The sequence below is a fragment of the Microcebus murinus genome, chromosome 1 (genome assembly GCF_040939455.1).
Source record: "Microcebus murinus isolate Inina chromosome 1, M.murinus_Inina_mat1.0, whole genome shotgun sequence".
Classification (NCBI taxonomy): domain Eukaryota; kingdom Metazoa; phylum Chordata; class Mammalia; order Primates; family Cheirogaleidae; genus Microcebus; species Microcebus murinus.
In genome coordinates, this window is record NC_134104.1 from 82,103,445 (window position 1) to 82,131,084 (window position 27,640).

Here is a 27,640-nt window from a genome sequence, read left to right on the forward strand (position 1 = left end):
GAGAAAATATATGTAAAGCCCTTAGTATAGTGCCTAGCACAAGTCATCAATAATGTTAGCTATGATTGTCATTGCTATGATGATGCTGATTAACCTACTTCTTAGGAAAACAGGTTTTATGAGGAAAGAGTATTTTCTCTGTTCACAGTGAAAGTGCTGGATAAATGTTATTAATAATATAATGACTGTTAAATGAATTGAGGATGTCAGTTACCTTTCTCAATTTCCTGATGCCACATTCCTTTACCTTCCATCCTCTCTGGGATCCACAGCTTGCCACAGTTATTCCCATTTTTTATTGTATAGCATGTTTAAACATGTATAGCATGTTTTTTACTCATAACCCAAGTTTCACCTGTGTAAAAATGAAACTTTATTTCTTTATAACTATACTCAGTCTAGTTTATAGTAGGACAATTATGTGCGGCCTGAAAATGGAGAAAAGCAATTATTGGGTTGCAGTGATGCCATTGCTTGGTGATATCAGTCTTGGCATTTTCTAGTGGACCTTCTAAGGATTATCTGATTCTGTAGGCATGCATGCCATTCACTTTCTATTGACTAACTTATTTTATTAATACAACTCTGTAAGTACAGATGATAACATGTAGATAATACAGTGATTCTTGTTGCTAACAATACAAGTGAATTTTGGCCAATAGAAATACAACTTTGCTCTGTAGAAAAAATAAATCAAGCATTGAAGTTTATTATCCTAAAAGATATTAATCTGTTTTGCATCATCAGCAAATTCATTTCAACATTTCTGACTTCATGTGTCCATATTATAAAATTTGTTCTTCAACTTCTCCTTTGAACTAGTCTAACCATCCTACTGGTTCCTTGATTAATACATTGAATAAATTATTTGACAAATGTTTATTTTATATTTTTTTGAGAATTTTTAACTATCTGACTAATTATAGTCATATAAATATAGTCAGATAAGAAACTTTAGTAGTTTCCACTGCTGGGAAAAACAAACTTGTCAATTAGAAGCTGATACTTGTTCTTGGATGTGGTTCTGGTTTTCAGTGTGGTAGATTCTGGTTCTCAATGTGGTAGATTTAGGATTGAAATTCAGTCCAACATTGTTCCTATGCCCTTCTTACATTCTCCTCAAAGAGTTCTTTTCTAGCTCAAAGAAGAATTTGGTTACAGTGCCAAATTCTACATGTTCTGTTTTCTACATGTTGTAGATCAGGGGTCAGCAAACAATGGACTCTGGCCAAATGCTGCCCACTGCTTGTTTTGTAAATAAGCACTGTAAGACACAATATATAAACTCATTCATTTATGTATTGTCTCTGGCTGCTTTCATGCTGCAGTGGTGGATTCAGGTAGTTTTGACATAGACTGAATGGCTCATAAAGTCTAAAATATTTACTATTTGGCTCTTTACATACAAAGCTTGCTGACCCCTTCTATTAGTTCCTTAGGATTGATGTAACAAAATACCACAAAGTAGGTGGTTGAAATAACAGAAGTGTATTGTCTCATTGTTCTAGAGTCTAGAAGTCTAAGATGAAGGTGTTGTTAGGGTTGGTTCCTGTAAGGTAAGGGAGACTGTTCTATGACTTTGTTCTAGCTTGTGGTGCTTTGCTGGCAATCTTTGGTGTTCCTCAGTTTACAGATGCATCAACCAGATACCTGTCTTCATCTTCACATGGTTTTCTTCCTGTGTCTCTTCACACAGTCATCCCTATGTTCAAAGTTCCCATTTTTATAAGGACATCAGTTATATAGGGTTAGGGCCTACCTAAATGACCCCATCTTAACTATATCTGCAAAGACCTTATTTCCAAATAAGGTCAACTTCTGGCATACTGTGGGTTTGGACATCAACATATCTTTTTTTAAGGGATGCAGGTCAACCCATAGCCGCCTTGTTTTTGGTCTTTCAGTAGTGTCTGGTCTACTGAAGGACCAGAGGAGCACACATGGTTTGTTTTTCCTTTCACAAGCCCTAGCAACTTATAGTATCTGACAAAAGCCAGACTGAAAAATACAATTAGTAACCAATGAAGCCCTGATATCTTTCAAATCTCATTTCCAAGTTCCTCTTAGTCTTTATAAGGAAACAATCTAGTTCTAACCACAATTTAAAGAAACTGTCCAACAGTTACTTGAAAATGCTTTAAAATGTCAGGAAGTATTAATAAGAAAAATTTCTTCCAAATACCAGCTTTTCTAATCCAAATTAAAGGTATGCATTATATAATCTCCGATTTAGAAGAGAATGGAATCAGAATTTTAGACCTTCAAGTTATCAATGGAATTAGATCAGGAATTTGTATAAGATGAATAAATACGAAGAAACTGAGCTTAGAGAAGTGATTTAATGTGACTCAACTCACTGATAAGGCAACCCACAGCTAAAATCTGTTTTCATTTGTTTTGTCCCATTACTATATTTGAGATAAAATAGGGTTGTCAATTCTAGACTCAAAGGAATTAGATATAGTTTATCTAGTAACTTTTTTCTTTACTAAGCTTTATTTTATGTTACAAAGATTATATGTTACAAAAAACTCACATTTTTAAGCATAAGAAACAAAAATGGAAATGTTAACTGAAATATTACTAATAAAACTTATCTTTCTCATTGACTACATTCTGGTTTCAATACACATACATAGGGACTGAATAAAAGTGTTAGTTGGTTTTGACTAAAAATGGGTTTTCTGGCATTTTTAAACACACACACACACACACATATACACACTATCTGTCTGTCAACCTTTAATCTGAGTTGTTCTTTGGAATTCTTTGGGTATAACTCTAAAGAGCCTAACCCAGTGACAGAGTTACCCTGGTAAAAGTCACTGAATATGTCCACTCTTGGAAGAAATTTTGGTCTTTAGCAGTTTATAGACTTCATCTTTTCTAGTCACATTTATCACAATGATCTTTTAAAAAAATTATTATTCTTTTTTTAGACAGAGTCTTACTCTGTTGCCCTAGGTAGAGTACAATGGTGTCATAGATTACTACAATCTCAAACTCCTGGGCTCAAGTTATCCTACTGCCTCAGCCTCCCAAGTAGCTGGGACTACAGTTGTGTACCACGATGCCCAGCTAATATTTCTATTTTAGTACAGACGGGGGTCTCACTCTTACTCAGGCTGGTCTTGAACTTCTGAGTTCAAGCAATCCTCCCACTTCGGCCTCCCAGAGTGCTAGGATTACAGGCATGAGCCACTGCACCTGGCCTACAATTATTTTTTAAATTTAAAAATATATACCTGATAGTAAAATATGTACCTTGTTCACTAAGATTTGAAATAAGAAATTGTTCCTGAATCTCTCTGAGTCCAGAAATGTTCTTCTGATTTAATGTCTAGTTACAAATCTCTTTCTAGTTAATCTCGTTCCTCTTCCAAGTTTATACCTGATAACTTTTTGACAACTTTTGCTGGAGTTTTCTGTAAACTTTGGTTAGTTATTGCATATCTATCATGGGTCACATGGGTCCAAACAGGTGCCACATTTTGAAAGCCTGAGGCTTTGGTCTTTTACTCTAAATCAAGTGCAAGAATTAAATGCTTGGTGTCATGTGTAGGCCCAAAGGTTAACTGTTATTGTTACAGGTTAACTATTTTCTTCCCCAAATACAGACATTAGATATTTTCCCCAATGATCAATACATTTATTCAACCAGTTCTGTTCTATACTTCAATAGGCTGCTCAAGAAAAAGAAGAACTTCAAAAGGAAGGTGACAGTTTGGATGCTAAGATCAACAAAGCTGAAAAAGAAATCTATGCTCTAGAAAACACCCTGCAGGTGCTCAAGAGCTGCAACAACAATTACAAGCAATCTTTTAAAAAAGTGACTCCATCTAGTATGTAGGATTGTTAAAAAAAATTTATAAGTATATATAATGATAATTGTATAGTTAAAAGGAACACTATGGAGAACAAAGTATATCATGTTTGATTGGGTCACAAAAACTGATCACCCTTCCTCCCCCTCTCCCTTTTTTGTAAGTGGCCTGCTAAGGCATTATTTCTGTTATTAGTTCTAGTGGTACATGGCATATCACTTCTCTAGATAATTAATTTCAAATCTGAAAAAAACTGTACTATGCTGCTGCTCTATGTTGACAAAACAAGAAATGGCTTATACTGTTTTTCTACAAGGAGATAAAGGAAACTTAACTTTTCATAACAAAAATATTAGATGTTTAATTTATGTAATACTTTAAAATTGATTGATTCAACATAGTATGTTGAAATTTTTCTTTCAGCATATTATGGGGATACAAATGTTAAGGTTATGTATATAGCCCTTGCCCTCCCTCCCCCCCCCCCAGTCTGAGCTTTAAGTGTGACCATCCCCCAGACGGTGCGCCTTGCACTCATTATGTATGTGTATACCCATCCCCTCCTCCCCACTCCCACCTGCGCGACACCCGATAAATGTTATTCCTATATGTCCACTTAGGTGTTGATCAGTTAATACCAATTTGCTGCTGAGTACATGTGGTGCTTGTTTTTCCTTTCTTGGGATACTTCACTTAGTAGAATGGGTTCCAGCTCTATACAGGAAAATACAAGAGGTGCTATATCCCCATTGTTTCTTAAAGCTGAATAGTACTCCATGGTATACATATACCACATTTTATTAATCCACTCATGTATTGATGGGCACTTGGGTTGTTTCCACACTTTGCAATTGTGAATTTTGCTGCTATAAACATTTGAGTGCAGGTGTCTTTTTTTATAGAGTGTCTTTTGTTCTTTTGGGTAGATGCCCAGTAGTGGGATTGCTGAATCAGATGGCAGATCTACTTGTATCGCTTTAAGGTATCTCCATAATGCTTTCCACAGAGGTTGAACTAGTTTGCAGTCCCACCAGCAGTGTAGGAGTGTTCCTATCTCTCTACATCCATGCCAACTATGTTGAAAATTTAAATTAAAATTTTTCTAAATTCTAGGTGCAGAGTATGAGCTAAAAATTCAACTAGAAGAACAAAAAAGAGCTGCTGATGAAAAATACAGGTACAAACAAAGACAAATCAGAGAACTGCAAGAAGATATCCAGGTAAATTCTACAGGCTATTTAGTAATAAGCCCTCAAAATTATTACTACTAGTATTCTTATTATTACTACTTCTATTCCTTGATCTCATACAAAGAAAGAAGATAGTTCTTTAGAGCCTTTTTTTAGGATGTAGATAGTAGGAGTTAACAGTTTCATTTAAAGGAGAGAAAAGGAAGTGATCAAAGTTAAAAATCCCAGTACTAAGTGCTGAAAAGTACTCGTTATTAGTTGATAGATCATAGTTAATTATGATCTATCCACTAACTTTATTTAATAAACTTTTATTTAATTCCTCAAAGATCACATTAAGATTGCTTAAAACAATAAGCTTGAAAGATAAAAATAATCTTGTGGAAAGCAGTCACTAAAGCAAATTACTGAAAGACAAAATAACATGCTTTTGTATAGGCCCTATTTGTTTTTTACTAATAAAGCTGAAGAGATGATATGCACTGTATATCTTTGAAAACTGCATGATTTCAATAGTTTATGTTGTTTATTTTTCCAAAGTGGTTTAAAAATATTTTCCAATGGAATTATATACAAAATTTAATCCATACGAGCAGTCATGCATCTCTTAACAACAGGGTTACAGTCTAAGAAATGTGTCCTTACTCAATTTCATCATTGTGTGAACATCATAGAGTGTACTTATACAAACCTAGATGGTGTACTGCAGCCTAATATAGCCTATTGCTTCTAGGCTACAAACCTATACAGGATGTTACTGAATACTGTAGGCAACTGTAACACAATGGTAGATGTGTACCTAAACATATCTAAGCATAGAAAATGTATAGTAAAAATACAATATAAAGGATAAAAAAATGGTACACCTGTCTAGGGCACTTACCATAAATGGAGCTTGCGGGACTAGAAGTTGCTCTGGTGAGTCAGTGGTGAGAGAATGTGAAGCTCTAGGACACTACTATACACTACTGACTACTATAAACTTTATAAACACTATATACTTAGGCTACACTAAATTTCTTAAAATTTTTTTTCTTCAGTAAAAACACAACCTTAGCTTACTGTAACACTTTTACATTATAAAAATTTTAATTTTTTAAGACTGTGACTATTTTGTAATACTTAGCTTAAAACACAAACACAAGGTGCAACTGTATAAAAATATTTTTTCCTTTTATCCTATAAGCTTTTTTTCTATTTTAAATTTTTTTTTACTTTGAAAACTTTCTTACTAAAAACTAAGACACATTAGTCTAGGCCTACACAGGATCAGAATCATCAATATCACTGTCTTATACCTCCATATCTTGTCCCACTGTAAGGTTTTCAGGGGCAATAACACACATGGAGCTGTTGTCACCTATGGTAATAATGCCTTCTTCCGGAATACCTCTTGAAGGAACTGCCTGAGGCTGTTTTACAGTTATTGCTTTTTTTAAATAAGAAGGAGTACACTCTAAAATAACGATAAAAAGTACATAGTAAATACATAAATCAGTTGCACAGTATTTTATTATCAAGTATTAAGTATTATACATAACTGCATGTGCTAGACACAAACATGTAACATGTTGTACTGTGTTACAATGTTGCTAGGTGATAGGAATTTTTCAGCTTCATTATAATCTTATGCATGAGATCACCATCCTATATGTAGTCTGTCATTAAAAATGTCATGTGGGATATGACTCTACTTATTATCTACCAATAGAATGTATATAATATACATAAATAAACGAATTAAAATTAAATGAATGCTTGACAAATGGCAAGTTATAAAAGTCAATTTGATTCTAACCAGTAAGTATGTTAATACTTTATTTTCTACAGAGCATGGAAAATACTTTAGAAGTTATTGAACATGTAGCAAATAACATCAAAGAAAAATTATCAGAGAAGCAGGCTTATTGGTTTCAACTAAATAAAGAAACTGAGGAGCAGAAGCCAAAATTAGAAAGAGTAACTAAACAGGTATTGAGATTTTAAAAACTCATCTGTCATATTTACATTTTATAAAGTCCCAAATGAGACTTCAAATCTTCCTACATCCATTAAAAAATATTAAGTTCCAAAAATAGGTTTATATAATTGACTATTATTTACCAACAGTGTGCAAAACTCATAAAAGAAATACGTCTTTTGAAAAACACAAAAGATGAAACACTAGAAGAACAAGACATCAAATTTCGTGAGGTGAAAGAGTTTCACAAGATCATTGATGAAATGCTACTTGATGTCACAGAAGAAAATGCTGACATCCGTACTGTCCTTCAAACATACTTTCAACAGGTAATATGAAGTATATTTTTTAAACACTTTTCATGAAAATAAAAATTTTATGGCATTTGTCATAAAGTGGAATCTAATTAAAAATATTTTTTTCTAAAATGCAGTAAGTATTACTAATGATTGCCATTGAATTTCTCCAGGGTGGGTTGGAACTACCTACAGCTAGTACTAAAGGCAGTCATCGGAGTTCTAGATCTCCTTCACAGACTTCACTGTTATCAGTAAGGTAAGTGGGAAAGTCAAATAGCTCCTTAACTCTCACAGCTGCTAGCCTAAGAGAATCAAGCCACTTCCACAGCACAACTGTTGGACCAGCCAGTGCACTGCCACCTTCAGCCACCTCACTAGGTCAGTATCACATAGACAAAATGCAGAAACAGCCAGCAGAGCAAGACTTTCCTTCTGCTTCTGCTGGCATCACCATTGTTATTATGGCACAAGTGCTTTGTGACTATCAGCCTTCAGTAGGATAAAGCAGAGATAAAGTAAAATGTGTGGGTTACATCTAGCATTTGGGGGTGAAACCTAAGTTGGGAGAAATGTTTTTAAACCATAAAAGGGAAGCTTAGATGTATAGACATATGGAGTAAGATTTTTGTGATTAAAACATTCTGAAATTTTTGAAAATCAGAATTTGATTTTATTCATGATGCTTTATTTTGCTGAAATGGAAACTTTTTTACTTCTGTAGTTGTTATCCAGAATTCTATCATCAGGGATGCTTAAATAAACCCTCTTGTGTTTTGCTGACAAAATAAAATTAATAATGATCCTGATTTTAGAATTCCCAAACTCCTGCATTCAGCAGCTTCTTACTAAATTACTTTTCCTTAGTCCATTTAGAGATTTCATGAAAAGGGAAGTCCTAAAAGATAGTGTTTTTCATTAAGTAAAACAAACTGTTTCTGCATAAATATAGTAAGTAGATAATCCCTGTACTTGCACAAAATATATTATAAAAACTTATCTCAGGAGTGTGTGGTTCGTTGTTTTTCAAGTGACCTCACCTGTTTATCTGTCAATCAGTACACTTCTCGCTTTCCTCGTTAGCTTAAGTTACAGAAGCTATCATTTTAATTACTCTTGCCAGCACCAAATTCCCTTCGTTCTCTTTTGTTATCGTCTTGGAAGCCTTTATTGCTTAATGATTCCAACTGAAAAATACTGATTATAGTTGCAAACATTTTTCTCATATAGAAACATACTTATTGAGCTATGTTTCTACTGGTTTGAAACTATGGTCATCTTTCTTTTCCTTAAAAAATTTTTTTATACCTAATGGTCCTAGTTTAAAAACTTCTTAAAAATTTGTAAATGTTAATTTTATGGGTACATAATAGTTGTATATCTTTATAACACGTTTTGATACAAGCATACAATGAATTAATAAAACCAGGGTCATTGGGGTATCCATCACCTCAGGCATTTAATATTTTTGTGTTTGGAACATTACAGTTCTACTTTTATTTTTTTTTAAAGTATACCCTAATTTATTGTTGATTATAGTCAGTTTGTTGTGCTATCAAATATTAATTCTATGTAACTATATTTTTGCACCTAGTAACTATCCCCACTTTATCCTCCCCTTCCTCGCTGCTGGTAACCATCATTCTACAGACTCTGTCTCCATGAGATCAATTGCTTTTAAACTTTTAATATTTAGCTCCCACACGTAAATGAGAGCATGCAAGATTTATGTGTCTTGGTTTAAACTTTTTAACATTACTAATATGTACTGTTCGATCTCTTTAATTACTTATGGAATTATGGTATCTTTTACCCAATGGGGCGGGTCTACACTTAAATATAAATTTATAATAATTCTGGTTTTTCTTTTAGGTCATCTAGGAGTACAAATACTTCTGCTTCTCAGACTTCAATTAAAGTATTACAGATCAACTTCCCGGGCTCCTCTTCACTAGCAGACGGTGCTTCTAGGCCAGCTACTTCTGCTAGTAGTAGCTCTAGTAAAAAAAGCAGCAAGTAAATATTTTAACCTTTTGAACAAGTTGTAAACACACAAAACTTTTATACTTTAGAATACAAAATGACCAAACAGGTTTTATCCAGTGAGAAGTGAAAAAACTGATAGTTAAAAAAACATCAAGTAATTTTTTTATTTTTCCTACTATTTTCTTCATACAGATGGAAAACAATAGCAGATTCTTGACAAAGCTATGTTACATCCACATAGGGAAATGGTGTTTTTCACTGTAATTTTGAAGTTTGTAGTGTTAGAAATTTTTAAAGATTCATTGTACTATTAAGAACTTATAACAATATGGAAATTCTCAACCTAGAAGATCCCCAAATTAGGTTTTCTTTATTCAAAAAAAAAATTTTTTCCCCCAGACTTTTGGGAGAAAAAATCTGTTGAAGGCAATTCCTTTTTTTGGTATAATTTTTAACCAAAAAGTAGCATTACCTCCTCCCCTCAAAGAAAACTGAAAGGAGAAACACTGTATATTGATAAAAAGTACAGCTTAAATTTCTAAGAATTTCTTAAATCCATTCTGACATTGAAAGAAATCATACACATTAAAGATTTCCTCACAGATACAGCCAACCAAGCATATAAAATATTTTAAAAATTTTCTTGATTTAATAAACAATTTAAAGCAAGCTAAGTATGATTTGCAATAGGAATTTCATAAATTTACAGCGGAGGTAGACCACCAGATTTAGAATTAGTTTTTCCAGTTAATACTTTACATGTATAATATAACATGTGCCCAATGCTTTGAACTTTTGAAATAGAGTATGGAATATTATAAAACTGGGTTTTCAAATAAATATATTAGAATCCATGTATTTGCTTTCTTCAAATCTTGGAAAAAATATTCATTACAATTGTCATTTAAAACTGTCATTTTCATTTCCTTCTAAAAATTAGTGGTAATGAATCTGTTTCTCCTGATTATTATTTTGTTTTAGAAACAGGAAAAGGTATACCAAAGTCCAATGGATAAGATGGCTAGAGAAAGCTGGATAATATAATTTTTGGCTAAAACACTGCTCTAAATGCATGAGATTTATAGGATCTAAAAACTGACTAACCTCAGTCACTTTGTTCACCAGTTTTTTTCCTTTCTATTTTACTATATTCAATCCTCCTTCACAGAATACCACCATTCTTATTCTGTCCTATATTAGTTTGTAAATTACTTGGAACTTGAAAGAATATTAAACACTGTATTCTATGAAGGCAGGGGTTGTCTTAGCTCTGTGACTTTGGGCAGTTACTTTTCTATGCTTTTTTCCCTTGTTTGTAAAGTTACCCACATCATAAATTTACTAAAATTAGATTAATATATGCAAAATCCACAGGGCTTGACATGTAGTAACTGCACTACAACAACTTTTACCTATTATTGAGTCAACCTCCAGAGGCTAACGCAGTATTTGTGGAATGGAATGGTTAGGTTCTTAGGCTAGCATACAAGTCTACCTTTAACCCTTAAATAACAGTTCTATATTCAGTGTAGTAAGGCCAAATAGTGAGGAAGGGGATCAACCTCTCTATCTCCAAGGCTGGAGTTACCAGAACGTCCAAAAGCTGTGCTTCACCTACTAATGGAAACCAAGACACAGTCAGACTACAGACATACTGATGTTGAGAAAAACTGAAGTTACCAGTCACTAAGAATTCTTGACAATATAAATCCCCAATTTTTCCTGTGATGGGCTTCCTGAACACATCCCTAAAGTGGTTTGTGTACTCTGATTAAATTCAATATTTCCCAGTGGAGAGGCCCCGGGAAAGACGGAATTTTTCAATTCAGGCAGCCTGCAGGATTAAGGTACTATCCTAACTTTAAATGGTGTGTGTAAAATGATAAGCTGTGTTTGGGATTCCAAAAGGTCAAGGGTTATCCTATGACCTACCAAGAGGTAGTTTCCACTTTCTAAAAACACCACTATGTAGGACTATGTAACGCTGATACTAAAACTATTAATACGTAGAACTAAGGACTCTTTTAAGATGAATTTCTTGGTGCAAACACTAATGCTTGAGTGATGGCCCATTTCTACTGCCATTATTTATTGCTCTTAACCAGAGGTTCTTTTTCCTGTTCCATTGCAAAACAAATTTCAGATTTTTCACTAGGCTCCCATCACTGGAGTTTGCATGACACAAACAGTACACACTCAGTATTTAAAGGGTGAGTATTTTACTGTTGGCAAGAACTACAAATCAGAATAGGGAATAAAAGTCTTTTTTCCTCTATCATTCTCTCTTACCTAGACCTTTGTAGAAGGATACCCATCTACCTACCTCCCTATTCATATCCAGTGTCATCATGAGTGACAATATTCATATCATTTACTGATTCTAGAATCTTAAACTGGAAAGATTCTAGACGTAAACCCAACACCTACAATTCCTATCTCTGTCTCCCAAAGAGTATGCTATACTGTTTTCAGTAATTCGGGGAGGATCTTTACAATCCAAGTCCCTTCCTTCTTCAGCTATAGAAGCTGGAACTTATACCAAGTAAAACCAGGCTCTGCTTGGTTTAGTTATTTATTCATACCCTGAGAAAGGAGAAATCAGGGAAGCATCAAGGGAGAGGAGGTAGTAAGAAAAGTAGAAATGCAGGCCAGACCTAGGCTATTTAAAAACATGGCTAGTGCTTTCCCGATTGAACATATGCAATACTAGGACAGTTTCCTAATTTTCTTTCCCTAGAAAAAATGAGATTTACAGTGTACTTCTCTGCCATCACTTTTTGCTAAAAGATTCTTTTCTATTCTGATCTATTCTTGCCTGGAATATAGACGTCTCTAAGGGTTTGTCAATCTATTTAAAGATAAAAAATATCTTACGGCTATAATGCTAGCAGTAAGATAAAAATAATAATGAAGAAATAAGAAAAATGGGCTCCTATTCAACTTTCACAATCTTATTTCTAAGGTACTTATTAACCTGGCAATGACCATTCACAAACCATTTAATTAAAATAGACTTTAGAAGCAAATTAAGACACATAATCTATGATTTCAAATAAAACTGTGCAAAAAATTTAATATTTAAACAAATGATACAAATAATCAAGAAACATTCAAACATAATCTTTCAAAAGTTGAGGGCTTTTAATTTAACAGAAGAGAATGAAATAATTTTTGACAAAGATGTCTAAGTGTTCAACGCACAAATTTAATTCTCTCTCAAACAGTAGGATGTGGTGATTCCAGGAATTCTTGTATACCATAATACAAGGAAGAAACAATACTTTCAGAGAATTATCTTTAGGTGAAGAAACTCAAATTGTCAGAATAAGAAATATACTGTACATATATACACGAAAGGCCTAAAAATCAAGCTGTGACAAAGGAACCTACAACTGAAACGAATCAAATTTGAGAAAAGCTAAAAAACATTTGCTTTCTGTAATCTCTACAAATAATTTTAAGAGCAGAGATTTTTACATTGGACTGTTATGAACAAAACATTCCAAAATTTTAATTAATAGCATGTAGTATAATGGTGCTGATTTCCTTGACATATTAAGTTTTTGGCTTACTTCCTTTTTCTTTCTCAAATTCTGCTATCTGGTTAAATATATTGAGTAAATTTTGAGGTAAATTTTTTTTAACTCTGCTTTCTGAGTGTTCTTTCCTATTTAGTCCATCTTTTTCTGGAATCTCTGTTTTGATATCCTCCCCATAATTGTCCTCTCTTTCATATTCTCCTTGATTTGTATTTAATCGATACCTTTGTTCATGTCTACTGAAATCACGTGATCCAGGGTAAGTACATTTTTTGTATTTTTCAACTGACTTCCAAGAGTTGTCTGAGCTTCCTGGTGAAGTGGTATATCTCACAGAACCTGGCTCCCACCTTCTATAGTGCTCTTTTCTTCCCTCTATATCCTTTTCAAATCTCCTATAACCGTAAGTTTTTACCTTGTCCTCTGAATTCCTACAGAAAGATTCTGAGGAATTTCTTCTACTGGAAAAATGTCTTTCTGATTTATATGGCTTTTCTGTTTTGCTACTACATGGCTGGGTTTTATAGCTATTATAAAAATCTCTTGGCTCTTCAGACCTACCTCCAAGATCATCCGGTATTTCAACTGAAGATGAAGAGAAAGGGCATCTATCTTTCTCTTTTACCTGTGTCTTTTGATACTGTAACCTATCCTGCTTTTCGAGTAGTTTTTCCACTTCTTGTTTATGGTTAAGAAATGACGCTGAAGTATTAGTTGGAACTGGGTAGCACTCATCTTTCCTACTCTGATCTCTCTGACTTGAGGATGCCCTAGATGAATGCCTTTTGGAACTGCGAGAAGACTCCGAACGGTTCCTCTTACGTTTCTTATGCCTTCTGTAGCCAGAAGAGGAAGAGGATGTTGAAGAAGAAAGTGATTCATCAGCAGACGAAACACTTGAAGAGGAAGAAGTTGATTTTCTTCTTTTCTTCTTTAGCCTAAAAAAGTGTAGTTGACTCATCAGATATGTTAAGTACAAAAATGTTACCAAGTTATTCATAAAGATTTTGTTTCTATTTGTTTCCTTTAAGATTTCATTTAATCCCAGTTACTACAAGATCTAATTTTACTATCAAGCATGATTTTTAGGGAAAAATGCTTACAAAAACAGGTATCACTGTAAGCAAATCCATCATTTCTGAAAGACACAGCAAACTTTTCCACCACCATAAAACTCAAAACTACCTGAACACATAAAGAGAACTAAAGTTTTGTATCTGGCTACCTCTAGTTCACGGTTTTGCCACCTCAGCACTATTGATATTTTGGGCCAAATAATTGTTTGCTGGGGGTAGGTGTGGGAACTATCCTGAGCATTGCAGGAGCATCCCTGACCTTTACTTACTAGACGCTAGTAGCACCTCACCAGTTATGACAACCAGAAATATCTCCAGACATTGCCAACATCCCCTGGGGAACAAAACCACTCCTAATTAGGAATCACTGCTCTAGTTCTAACACATTTCCTTCCAAAACTACAGTCAATTAAAATAACTTATTCTATATTTTAATTCTAAGATAATTTTTCCTTTTGGCAGAATTCTAGCCTTACATTCCATTTTACTTTATTATCTTTTTAATACAAAAATGTGTGGAACACATACTTGCTAAAAATTCTTATCAGTCATTGATTACCACATTGAGATGCTTTTATTTTTTTTACTTACTTTACCTTTCAATGGCACTTTAGGTTCAACTCAGTAGTTGCCTTAGGTTAAAAAGTACTGAATATCATAGTTTACCTTTTCTCCTCTTTTAAGAGCTTACGCAACTTTTCTGCACTTGTTTCTATTTTCTTTGTTTTCTGCTTTTCTTCCTTTTCAGCTTGTTTTTCTCTTAATTCCAAAGATTTCTTTTAGAACCCAGATATCGAAAAAAACCACACGTTAAAAATAGCAGAATATATAAAACCCAGTATTCAAAAGACCACCCCAACCAGAAACCCAATTTAGTAAAACCAAAACACCATATAGGCAGTGTTGAACAAGTATTTTTTTAACATAAAAAAATTAATCATACAGATGTTTGGCATTAATCATTGAAAATGGCCAGAACAGTATTGAGGACCATATTGCAGTTGATATCCCATGAAAAAAGGGGATGCCATTGCAGTGGTACCCATAACCCAGAGTGCAAGAAAGGCCAAAAATAAAGTATATGAAAAATTATTTGAAAAAATTGAAAATTTAAACAGGACACAAATTTTACAAATAAAATTCAAATAAACACATTTCATTGAAGTGAAATGAGGGGGGAATCACCATGTTCAAATACAAACCATTTTAAAAATAGCACAGCCCAGTTGAATGCATGATTACATAAGAAATCATTTTCCAGTTTGTGGATGGGGATGAGCAGCACCAGATGTCACAGACACAGCAGCAATGGTCCAATTCAGAAGAAAATGCATGAGAAAACATCATCATCAGTATTACAGGAAAAGACAGCTTAATATATGTCTCAAAAAGGTTTTTATAATTAGCTTAATTATAGCAACACTAATAATTTTATAGCCACCAGGTAAGCTCACTACCAGAATAGTTCTCAAAACCAAGTACCAAATTTAGGCAATAGGAATTTTCTCATAGGGGTATTTTTACTTTTGAGTACAAACATAAAAAAGAAGAGGCACTACCAAGCAATGTCAAACTCAATTAGGAAAAGCTGTTAACTACAAAGAAACTTCTCATATTGCCTCACTTAAGTAATCTAGCATAGTTTTCCCTAGAAAGAAATTAAATTTTGGCATTAATTTTAAATATCACTAAATTTCTAAGAGGAAATAAAGAATCACCTGCATATATTTATGAAGTTTCTGCAAAGCATCCTCTGCATCTTTAAATGTCTCATCCAAAGCCAAAGCTTTCTTATAGTAACTTTCAGCATTTAAAAATTTTTCTTCTTCTTCTAACCTAAATTTGAAAGAAAAATTTAGCCTTTTTGAGAAAACTACAAAAGTACCCAAATACACATATATGGATCAGAAGCTTATATAAGACAACATTTAGCAAATTATTTTCCAAAATGAACAACAGCTACATCATGTGCTTTTTATTACAACTTATTTGGTTAAGAGATCACATAAAACAAATTCATTACTAGTAACTAAAGCCACACTGTAACTCTGATATTTGCTTTATATACATGATTGCTCCAACACTGGGTGCATATATCTTTAGAACTGCTACATACTCTTGATGAATTGACCCCTTTAACATTACATAATGACCTTCTTTATCTTTTTTTTTTTTTTTTACAGTTTTTGATTTGAAATCTATTTTATTTGATTGTATTTTTTGGTTTCCATTTGCATAGAATATCTTTTTCCATCGCTTTATTTTCAGTCTAAGTGTTTTTATAGGTGAAGTGTGTTTCTTGTAGACAACATATGGTTGGCTCTTATTAATTCATTCAGCCACTCCATGTCTTTTGATTGGAGACTTTAGTCCATTCACATTCCATGTTATTATTGATAGGTAAGGATTTACTACTGCCGTGTTATTATTTGATTTCTGGTTCTTTTGTGTTCCTCTCTTTCCTTTTTATTTCCTTCCTGTGTTTTTCCCCTGACAGTGTGTTTTAATTTCTTCCTTTTTATTTTTTGTGTGTCTATTGTAGGTTTTTGATTGGAGGCTTGCAAAAAATGTTTTATAACCAATTAATTTAAACATGATAACTCTGCTTACAAATAAGCAAAGGGAAATCTAAAGAGACCATAGTAGAAACATTACCTTTTACTCTACTACCCTTTTTAAATTTAAAAATTTTTGCTGTTTCCATAATATCTTTGTATATTATCTATCTCTCAAAAAGTTGTAGTGGTTATTTTTGATAGGTTTGTCTTTTTGTCTTCTTGCTCAAGATATAAGAGCTAAAGAGAGAGACAAACCTAATAAAATAATCATTGGAGACCTCAACTCTCCATTTTCTGGACAGATCATACAGATATCAAAAAATCAACAAAGAATCATTGAACTTAATTTGCACTGTGGATCAAACAAACCTAATAAATATTTACAGAAAGTTTCATAAAACAGTTAAAGAATACATATTCTCCTTAGGTCATGGATTGTTCTCAAGGATAGACCATATGTTAGGCCACAAAAGAAGTCTTAAAAAATTAAAAAAACTGAAATCATGCCAAGTATTTTCTCTGACTGCAATGGAATAAAACTAGAAACTAATAACAAGAGGAACACTGGAAATTATACAAATGCATGGAAATCAAATAACATGCTCCTGAATGACCAGTGGTCAATGAGGACAGTAAGAGAGAAATTATAAACTTTCTTGAAACAAATGAAAATGAAAACACAACATATCAAAACATATGAGACAAAGGAAAAGCAGTAATAAGAGGAAAGTTTATAACAGTAAGTACCTACATCAAAAAAGTAGCAAAGCATCAAATAAACAACCTACCAATCCATCTCAAAGAACTATAAAAACAAGAGCAAACCAAACCCAAAATTAGAAAAGAAATAATAAAGATCACACCAGAGATAAATGAAATTGAAACAACAAAAAAATACAAAGATCAATGAAACAAAAAGCTGTTTTTTTGTAAATATAAACAAAATTGACACACTTTTAGCCAAACTAAAAGGCCACCATAAGGAAGTATATGCCAATCAATTGGAAAACCTAGGAATAAATGGATAAAATTCCTTGACACATACAATCTACCAAGATCGATCCAGGAAGAAATCTAAAACCTGAATAAAACAATAACAAGCAATGAAACAGAAGCAGTAATAAAGTCTCCCAACAAAGAAAAGCCCAGGACTAATGACATTATTGCTGAATTCTATCAATCACTCAAAGGAGAAATAATACCAATTCTACTTAAACCATTTCAAAAACTGAGGACAGAATACTCCCAAACTCATCCTATGAGGTCTGTATCACCCTGATATTATAACAAGACAAAGATGCAAAAAAACTACAGGCCAATATCTCCGACAAACATAGATGCAAAAATACTCAACAAAATACTAGCAAACCAAATTCAACAAAACACATTAAAAAGATTATTCATTATGATCAAGTGGGATTCATCCCAGGGATGCAAGGATGGTTCAACATACACAAATCAAGAAATGTGATACATCCTATCAACAGAAAGAACAAGAACCATATGATCATTTCAATTGATGCTGGAAAAGCATTCAATAAAATTCAACATCTCTTCAAGATAAAAATCTCAAAAAACTGGGTATAGAAGGAATTTACCTCAACCCAATAAAAGCCATATATGACAGACCCACAGCAAGTATCACACTGAATGGGAAAAAACTGAAAGTCTTTCCTCTAAGATATGGAACAAGACAAGGATTCTCACTTTCACCATTGTTATGCAACATAGTCTTAGAAGCTCTAGCCAAAACAATCACACAAGAAAAAGAAACTGCATCTAAATTTGAAAGGAAGAAGTCAGATTATCCTTGTTAGCAGAGGATATGATCTTATACCTAAAGAAACCTAAAGACTCCACAAGAAACATTAGAACTGATAAACACATTCAGTAAAGTTGCAAGATACAAAATCAACACACAAAACTCAGTAGAATTTCTATATGGCAACAGTAAATAATCTGATAAAGAAAATAAGAAAGTAATCTCATTTGCAATAGCTATAAATAAAATAAAATACAATACCTAGGAATAAACTTAACTAAAGATTGTAAAAGATCTCCAAAATGAAAAGTATAAAACGCTGAAATTGAAGAGTACACAAAATATTCCATACTCATAAATTGAAAGAATCAATATTATTCAAATGTCCACACTACCCAAAGCAATCTACAGATTTAGTGCAATCCCCATCAACAGACCATTGACATTCTTCATTGAAATAGAAAAAAAAATTCTAAAATTTATACGGAACAACAAAAGACCCAGAATAGACAAGTCATGCTGAGCAAAAAGAACAAAACTGGAGGAATCACATTACCTGACTTCAAATGGAGCTGTAATAACCAAAACAGCAAGGTACTGGCATGAAAACAGACACATAGACCAATGGAACACAATAGAGAACGCAGAAATAAATCCACCTATGGTGAACTTATCTTTGACAAAGGTGCCAAGGTCAATGTCTTCAATAAATGGTGCAGGGAAAACTAGATATCCATATGCAGAAAAATGAAATTAGACCTTTTTCTCTTGCCATATATTAAAATCAAATTAAAATGGATTGAAGACTTAAAGCTAAGACCTGAAACTATGAAACTATTAAAAGTTAACACTGGAGAAATACTTCAGGACACTGGTCTGAGCGACAATTTCTTGACCAATACCCCCAAAGCACAGACAACCAAAGCAAAACTGGGCAAATGGGCACATCAAGCAAAAAAGCTTCTGCACAGCAAAGGAAACAGTCAACACAGTGAAGAGTCAACCAACAGAATGGAAGAAAATATTTGCAAATTACCCATCTGACAAAGGACTAATAACTAGACTATATAAGGAGCTCCAAAACCTCAATAAGAAAAAAAAATCAAATAATCAAATTAAAAAATGGGCAAAGGATCTGAACATTGCTCAAAAGAAGACAAACAAATGGACAGCAGGTATATGAAAAAATGCTCAACATCATTAGTCCTCAGAGAAATGCAAATCAAAACTACAATGAGATATCCTATTACCCTAGTTAAAATGGCTTTTGTCAAAAAGACAGGATGTGGAGAAAGGGGAACCCTTGTACAATGTTGGTGCAAATGTAAATTTGTATAACCACTATGAAGAATATGGAGGTTCCTCACAAAACTAAAAACAGAACTGCCATATGACCCAGCAATCTTACTGTTGGGTAAATATCCAAAGGAGGGGAAATCAGTATACCAAAAAGATATCGGCACTCCCATGTTAATTGCAGCACTATTCACAATAGCCAAGATTTGGAACCTAAGTGTCCATTATTGGATAAATGGATAAAGAAATTGTGGTATATACAATGGAATATTACACAGCCACAAAAAAGAATGGAATCCTGCCACTGGCAACAACATAGATGGAACTGGAGAACATTATTTTTAAGTGAAATAAGTCAAGCACAGGCAGACAAATCTTGCATGTTCTCACTCATCTGTGGGAGCTAAATACTAAAAACAATTGATCTCATGGAGACAGAGAGTAGAACAATGGTTATCAGAGGGAGGGAAGGGTCAGTAGGGCAGATAAAGTGGGGATGGTTAATTGGTACAAAGATAGGTAGAATGAACGATATTTGATAGCACAACAGTGGCTATAATCAACAGTAAGTTTTAGGGTATACTTTGAAATATTAAATAACTAGAAGAGTGGAATTGGAATGTTCCTAACACAAAGAAATTATAAATGCCACAGGTGATAGATACCCCAATTACCCTGATTTGATTAATTTACATTGCATACCTGTATCAAAACATCACACAAGTATCCTATAAAAATATTCAACTCTTATGTACCTATAATAAAAAATTTTTAAAAATTAAATAAAATGAAGTACAAGGGAAATTCTCTTCTAATAAAGAGTTTAAGAAATCTATCAGGGTTCCTAGGTTTGGAATGTGTTGTAAAAGAAAAATATATTAGGGGAGGAAAAACAAGAAAGCAAAAACTATATAAAGAAATAAATAAAGCCATATTCAATATAGCACATTTTTGTTGTAATACATGAAAACAAGTGATAAACTGCTATCCACAAATTTAGTACAATCCTGAACTTCAGCACAGAATTATATAGGCTGGATTTTCCTAATAGTTTATAAAATATTTTCCCTCTACAGAAAATTTTTCCTAGAAAATTGATTCTTAAAATTTCTTTGGAAACACCAACACATAATCAGCCTGTACAAAGGATAATCATTAGATGAAACTCACAAGTCTATGCTATGAAAAATCAGAACTAGAAAGTTTAGATATAGAGCAGTGAAAGAACTTTGCAAAACGCTTTTATTTCTTTTTTATTTTTATTTTTTTTGAGACAGAGTCTCACTCTGTTGCCCAGGCTAGAGTGCCGTGGTATCAGCCTAGCTCACAGCAACCTCAAATGGTCCTCCTGCCTCAGCCTCCCAAGTAGCTGGGACTACAGGCATGTGCCACCATGCCTGGCTAATTTTTTCTATATATTTTTACTTGGTCAATTAATTTGTTTCTATTTTTAGTAGAGACGGGGTCTCACTCTTGCTCAGGCTAGTTTCGAACTCCTGACCTTGAGTGATCTGCCTGCCTCGGCCTCCCGGAGTGCTAGGATTACAGGTGTGAGCCACCACGCCTGGCCAAAATGCTTTTACTTCTTAGAAGGAAAACGTAATTGAAAAAGCACAATGGGATCACTTTTGTATCAGTAGACTGGATATGGGGAGTTAGAGATGAATCAAAGATGACCATAACTTCTGGCTAACTGGATGGTTGCCATTCACTCAGCTAAAAGACAGCAACATGTGGATAATACTTACAACCACACTTAAGCAGGTACTAGCTATCTACCTACTGAGAATGTAAACAAGCCACTCTAATCACTAATTAGAAGTTCGTAGGAGTTATAAACAAATACTGCAAAATCTCCTTATCTTGGAATTTGTGATCAATCGAACTTGAGTGACCACAGAAGTAGGAGTGATTAGGCAAACTCATGAAACAGAAAAGAGATGATTCTATGTTTAAAAATTAATAGCAAAAAGATGCTATTAATTTTAAACTGGCTTTTAATACTAAAGCATGTTGTTACCCAACTATTTAAAGTATTACATTTCTTTAAAATACTTTAAAAATTAAACTGATCTGTCAATCACTAAATATTTATGATACAACTACTAAGCCAGGCATTATGCCTGCATCTCAGGATAGTAACATGAATATAGGTTTGTTCTTGCTCTTTAATTTGTGGATTTTGCTGGACAGAGTGGAATAATAAGGTGAATAGCAAAATCTTATTCGAAATTAACTATATAATATGCAATTTATATTTCTGACATTATACTACTTCTAAAATAAATCAGAAATTAAATTCCTCACTATTAAAATAAAAGCTTCAGAAAATACCTAATCTCTTGTACTTTTAAAGTTATACTTCTATGTAATGAGAACAGATATTCAGAACAATGAACTCAAAACAGTAAAATATCTCCAATCATAAAGAACCCCAGTAATAAGGCGAGAAAAAGGGACAAGATTTAAAAAGGAGGACTATATTTATACTAAAACTGAAATAAAAAGTGTTCTAAATTGAGTTAAAGACTCTATTTCCTTATATTAAAATTTTATGGTAACTGGCTGAATATTAGACCGCTGCTATTAAACCAAATCCAACACTTACTGCCCTCCTCTTTCTACAAGTGTCTGGCAGAGGTATTTTCTTGCATTCCTGTGAGTTGGACAGTTTTCTAATGCAAGCTCAAAATCTTCTATTGCTTTGTTCAGACTTCCTTTTGTTGCATATCTAGAGTCATGAAACAAAATTAGAGGAATTTATCTTGTGAGGTATTCATAATATTGTTCACATTTACCTTGCAAACATTCCTCAAATCCTTAATTCACTTACAGTGCTCCACGAGCTACCAAAGCTTCCACATTTTGTTTATCTATTTCCAGAGCTTTATTGTATTCATTCATAGCATCCACATGGCGTCCAACCTTAAAATAATCAACTCCAATCTTCACACTAAAAAAGACATTTGTAAAGCATCACAAACACTTCACAGAATATCTAAATAAAATGTTAGTGTGGATAATTTTAAAAGCAAATGTCCTCAAATTTGGGAAATATTTAGTTTTCAAAATACTCTCAATATACCTAAGAAGCAGTATGCCTTTGGATACTTCATAACATATTTATGAAACTATGATATCAATATATTAATTTTGAAAAAAATTGGAAATGCTGGATAAAGCTTAAGTCTGTTATGTATACAATGTAAGACTACTTTTAAAAAACTAATGTTAAAAGGATATCATTTTAAAGAACTTTTGGTCTTAATAATGATTAAGTATTCTTGCCTTACTCTGACCTTAGACTAGACAGATAATGGAAATTGTTGAAAGAGAGTCTTCATACCATTTTAAAGCCCAAGATGCTGATTGTTTCTTTCTCAATGCAGAAGCAAAATCATCTTCAGAGAAATTTTTGCTATTAAAGAAAAGTTAAACCAGAAATACTTTTTAAATAACTATACTTCACTCTGCCTGACAGGCACTCAACACTCAAAGAGATAATCCCAAGCAAGAAATCTGTACTTCATTTACATAGCAAAATCCTTGCAGTGTCAGACATTACTATTATTGTTAAACAGTATTTTTCTTTAGCATATATATAAAATTCTTATAAAAAGTTTCTCACCCTTCTCTACTTGGTCTCATGGCACACATTTAATCACTGATAAAAAGAGTCCAATCCAAGAGAAGATGGAATCACTTGGTTTATTCAACCTTTGGCATAGTCCTGCTAGTAGGCTTAGTATGGTCAAGTATGTCCTTCAGCTATGAAGCTCCTGAACTTAGCACCACTCTCCTCACTACCTAAGAGAATAATACTGATTTACCTTTGCAGGCCTCTCATTAAAGATGGTGGATTAGATTCATCTATTCCTAGTTTTTCTAGAAGGAATTCAACTATGCCTGGATTAGCAAATCCCAAGGAACTCTGCATGATATTTTCATATGAATCCAAAGAATTGCTATTTAGTTCAATACTCCTCCTTTAAAAAAAAAACAAACACAAGAAATATAGAAATGACAACTACAAATTGCACATCCCATTTCTATTAACAAAATAACATCATATGAAGGTTAAATATCAATATCTCTTTGTACATGAAGGTGTGGCAATATTATATGGTTCCTTTTACCAAGTTAGAAATAATTTAAGAGTTATAAATATCAAATGAACACATTTTGTAATAAGAGAAATTAAAATTCCCCTTTGTTGTCAAAAGTTTGACAAAATTTGCAACTTTTTAAAACCAAGCAACTTTTGTAATGAACTGTTGTTGAAATAATATGGATAAATTACCTGTAGTACAAAGGGAGCTCTTCAGCACTAATTACACCTAATTTAATACCAGACAGATGTGGTGGAAGAGATGAGCTATACAGAGATACTGCCAGCTTTTCATGGTATCTGTCAATATCCTTGATTCCAGCTTAAAAGAGAGAGAACTAAGCTGATTAGTAAGAAAATGTAAACTAACATAAAAAAAAATACTTCCCAAACACTACCCTCATTAGACTTTATTTTCAAAATTAATAAAAGCAGAAATTCAACAACTTTTACTTTTTATTAGTATGATGAAACTCATCACCTCGAATGATGTCGCCAGTTTGGTAATAAGATAAAGGATCTCCGTGGTTACTATGAGAAGGTACATCTCTTAATGGACAAAGAGCCTGCAATGAGAAACATTTAAAATACCAGACATTTCAATATTTGGTGTGAACTGTGTCTTCTTTTATCTTAGTTGTTCAGTATGGACAGCTAATAGTGCACAAGACACTGAAAAACAATTAATACCATAAAGTCTAAATTTCAATAAGGATTTTAGCTAAAAGTAAATTCTATGTCTAAACACAGTAAAATTTGTTTTCTGGTTCAGTTCAAAAACTCACCATGGGTGAAACGGCTCACACCTGTAATCCTAGCACTCTGGGAGGCCAAGGTGGGAGGATTACTTAAGGCCAGGAGTTAGAGACCAGCCTGAGCAACATAATGAAACCCTGTCCCTACAAAGAATTTAAAAAGTTAGCCAGGGTGGTGGCTTACACCTGTAGTTCCAGCTATGCAGGAGGCAGAGGTAGGAGGATTGCTTGAGCCTAGGAGTTTGAAACTGCAGTGAGCTATTACAATGCCACTGCACTCTAGCCTGGACAACAGAGCAAGACTCTGACTCAAAAAAACAAAAAACTCACGAAAACTTCCATTAGTGTCAGGAACCAAGTATAATTATGGATGACAAAAAAAGATATTTTGCATGCATCAAATATAAAACTAAAATTTGTCTAGAAAGTATAGTGATTCCAATGAAAATGAAATGTGCATTCTCCAAAGTTTTGTCCATTATCCAGTCTGTGATACCTTCTGCTTTGCTTCCTTTTACCCGCCTTAAAAGACAGCAAATATTCAATCTTTTATAGTGACAAATTAGTTCTAATTCAGGACTATTCATCTTGGGCAAAGTATCTTCTCAAAATATACAAGCTACTTACATTTAATTATTATAAATACATAAATGACAGTTTTCTTTAAATTATTCACATGCCAGTTATTTAATGCCAAATGTTAAATAATTAAGACTACGTATGTTCAACTAGAAGAACTTAGTCCAGATACCAATTAAAGTCACCATATCTATTGATATCTCTTTGAGTATTTAAAAAAGGACACTGCCCCTGCCAACCAAGGAGTCCAAAAAACTCCCAAACCCAGAAATGGAAGAAGAAACTGTGTAAATAATTCTTCCATACGTGATTTTTTAAAAAACTTTACTTTTCTTGAATTAATATTTAATTCCCAAAAGCATCTTGGCAAGTATATTTAAGCTCAACTGGATGCAAATAATTTCTTGCCCTGAGATAACTTTTCAAAAATAGAAGCAATCCAAATAGACAAAAAGTAACTTACAGAGATTTCTAAGTGGGATATATCTCTCATGATGCCACTTCCTAAACAGATCAACACCATGAAAAAACCAAATTCCCGAATGGAACTAATTCTTCCAATAACTATATCACCACGCTCAATATCTCTGAAAAACAGCTCTCTCCGATCCATACTAGGTATCTCCATGAATTGCTCTAAAGGTGGCATGACTGCATAATGATCTGAAAAAATAATTAACAAAATCACTAACAATAGTGCTGAGTTCCGTTCCATTTGAAGTACTGTTAAAACAAACTGCAAACCCGCAATTTTAAAAAGATATTAAAGCTAAACTTACCTTCGTTGTCTTCATTAATTTCAGAAGTTGAAGATGCATCTGATTTCCAGGAAAGCGCAAAAAGCAAATCCGCTTTTTTAGAGATAAATTTTTGTATTTCTATGTTGTCAACTCTCTTCTCTTTCCTTAAAAAGAAACAAAATTTATAAATGTTGGTTTACTTACAAAGCCTTTTTAAGTACAAGCTTCTACAACAGCTTTCATCGCACAATCCACTCCATCCTGAGCTTCAGGGCTTACATCCTTAGAGAAAAAGTTTTAACTTGGCATTCCCTCATTCACCAACCTGGAGGTGGGGGACAGGGAAACTTAAAAAAAGTGACTCCTCCAGCTCCAGACACGAAAACCCAAGGAATTTTACTTAAAGAATCTGTGACTCTGCTAAGCATTACGAGAGAAAACGTTCAACCCGCATCCCGCACTGCACACCCGAGGTGTGCGGAGCCCTCCGCCGAGCCCTGCACAGCAGCGCGCAGTCCTCACGTGCTCTCTCGCGGCCGCAGCTCCACTCGCGGAAGGAGCCGCCACGCTGCGGTCGCCGAGCCTCGAGCTGCGTCCCCTCCCCCAGACTCGCAGCGGCGCAGCTTTCTCCTTACCTGCCCAGTAACTGGTGCTGGGGTGGCGGGCCCCGGCTGGGCTCGGCCGCCGACCCTAGGAGGCTCCGGAAGTGTGGATTGTCCTGCTGTTCGCTCCGGAGCAGGGAGAGTAATGACGACCCATGGCAATTCAGCGACTGCCGCAGGAGGTCCCGGTCCATGGCTAGAGACTGCTGGGCTCGACGGCCGGTGGGCTACGAGCCCCCGGTTCCGTACTCGAGCCGGGCGGTCCAGGAGGCCGAGGAAGCAGCCTGGAGGCCGCGGGAAGCTCACAGCACCATCTCCTACATGCTTGCCTCCCGGAAATGTTATGGAGCCTCCCCCAGCGGCAGCGCGGCGGAGCTCGGCGTCGGTCTCGCGAAACCGAGTGAGACTACGGAAGCCCAAAGGAGCGAGCTAAGACTCTCCCAAACTGAGGGCGGTCTAGGACTTCGAGGTTGGGATGTGTGCGAGAAGCTTGCTTTCTAAAATTTACGTGGCGTCGTTATTACGTCGAAGTAGTCTGAGCTCTAATCGAGGGTAATTAATGATTCCTTCTCATGTTCACTGAGGCGTTTCTAAGTGCCAGTGAGAATCCAGATGAGTCGCACCAGGTTCTTTCCTCAAAGTACACCCGCATAAATCAGTACCTGTGTCAACGGGGGGCATAGCCACATTGAAACGGCTCCCCTGGGAAGGTTTCCTGGTAGGCTAAAGGGAAGAAGGAAGAAAGGACACTGGCATTTGTTAAGCAACTGGAGTTGTGTTCTCCATCTATACCACATTCAGTGAGTTTAGAGTTATAAAATCAGAATGGCTTTAATGTCTAGAGATAGACATATGCCATTCTAGTTTTATAATAAATAATATATGTATGTAATTCTTTATCTTAGTGGTGGTTCAAAATTTAGTGTCCATAAGACTTACCATATAATGATTTGTGCGCAAAAATCGATTACTTATGGATACTTCAAGTGATTTTCAAAGGTAATTTCAACGTGGCTTCCGCTCCCCCCTTACTTAATGACTTGAGAACCTAGCCACTGTGTCTCACTGTATTCTCATTTTAGAGAATGAGAAAACAGGCCCAGAGAGTCTCAATAAATTGCTCAACTTTACCCAGCTAGTAAGAGGCTAGAGTTAGGATTCCAATCTAGGTCTGATAGATCTTGACAGGCAGAGTTGATGGACAGAATTTTATCATAATAAAAGGTCTAACTAACCCTAATTTTGAGATAATATGCCTTTGTTTTATTCTAATATAAAATTTGCACCATTCAAATATGTGTAGTTTAGTATAGGCCTATTGAACAGAAATAAATGGTAGCAGTGAGTCTTCCCCCTTTCAGGCCATGTG

General features: G+C 34.3%; 2 protein-coding genes across 4 annotated transcripts in view; one reads left to right on the forward strand and one right to left on the reverse strand.

The window, feature by feature from the left end:
- The window catches only part of CCDC39 (coiled-coil domain 39 molecular ruler complex subunit), a 71,522-nt gene extending 61,015 nt beyond the window's left edge, over positions 1-10,507 (forward strand). The window contains exons 15-20 of the mRNA XM_012736986.3: positions 3,683-3,842; positions 4,938-5,044; positions 6,845-6,985; positions 7,124-7,303; positions 7,444-7,529; positions 9,143-10,507. Coding sequence (XP_012592440.1) covers positions 3,683-3,842; positions 4,938-5,044; positions 6,845-6,985; positions 7,124-7,303; positions 7,444-7,529; positions 9,143-9,290 — 822 coding nt within the window. The 3' untranslated portion in view covers positions 9,291-10,507. The remainder of the gene's footprint in view (positions 1-3,682; positions 3,843-4,937; positions 5,045-6,844; positions 6,986-7,123; positions 7,304-7,443; positions 7,530-9,142) is intronic.
- A 1,795-nt stretch (positions 10,508-12,302) lies between these two features.
- TTC14 (tetratricopeptide repeat domain 14) lies at positions 12,303-26,626 on the reverse strand. Of its 3 annotated transcripts, XM_012736988.3 has the most exons (12): positions 26,305-26,626; positions 25,709-25,833; positions 25,393-25,592; positions 24,077-24,161; positions 23,788-23,917; positions 23,318-23,473; positions 22,834-22,905; positions 22,321-22,440; positions 22,096-22,218; positions 15,590-15,707; positions 14,538-14,647; positions 12,303-13,733 (listed from the first exon to the last, which is right to left on the reverse strand). In XM_012736988.3, the coding sequence occupies exons 1-12, from the start codon at positions 26,463-26,465 to the stop codon at positions 12,812-12,814; spliced, it is 2,322 nt and encodes a 773-aa protein (XP_012592442.1). In that variant the 5' UTR covers positions 26,466-26,626; the 3' UTR covers positions 12,303-12,811. The 3 variants fall into 3 exon arrangements, 2 of the variants coding, with proteins under 2 accessions (XP_012592442.1, XP_012592443.1); XM_012736989.3 differs by lacking the exon at positions 25,393-25,592 and having other exon boundaries at positions 26,305-26,442; XR_012919641.1 differs by lacking the exon at positions 12,303-13,733 and having other exon boundaries at positions 14,537-14,647; positions 15,074-15,707.
- Positions 26,627-27,640: the final 1,014 nt, after the last annotated feature.

What these genes read in the sequence shown, in the direction of transcription:
- TTC14 (XM_012736988.3), bottom strand. Translation starts at nt 26,465, where the DNA reads ATGGACCGGGACCTCCTGCGGCAGTCGCTGAATTGCCATGGGTCGTCA. An exon ending in GCATCTTGGGCTTTAAAATG is followed by an intron (nt 22,441 to 22,833) that starts GTATGAAGACTC and finishes TGTCTTTTTTAG; the next exon opens with TGTGAAGATTGGAGTTGATT. An exon ending in AACTTCATAAATATATGCAG is followed by an intron (nt 14,648 to 15,589) that starts GTGATTCTTTAT and finishes GGGTTCTAAAAG; the next exon opens with AAATCTTTGGAATTAAGAGA.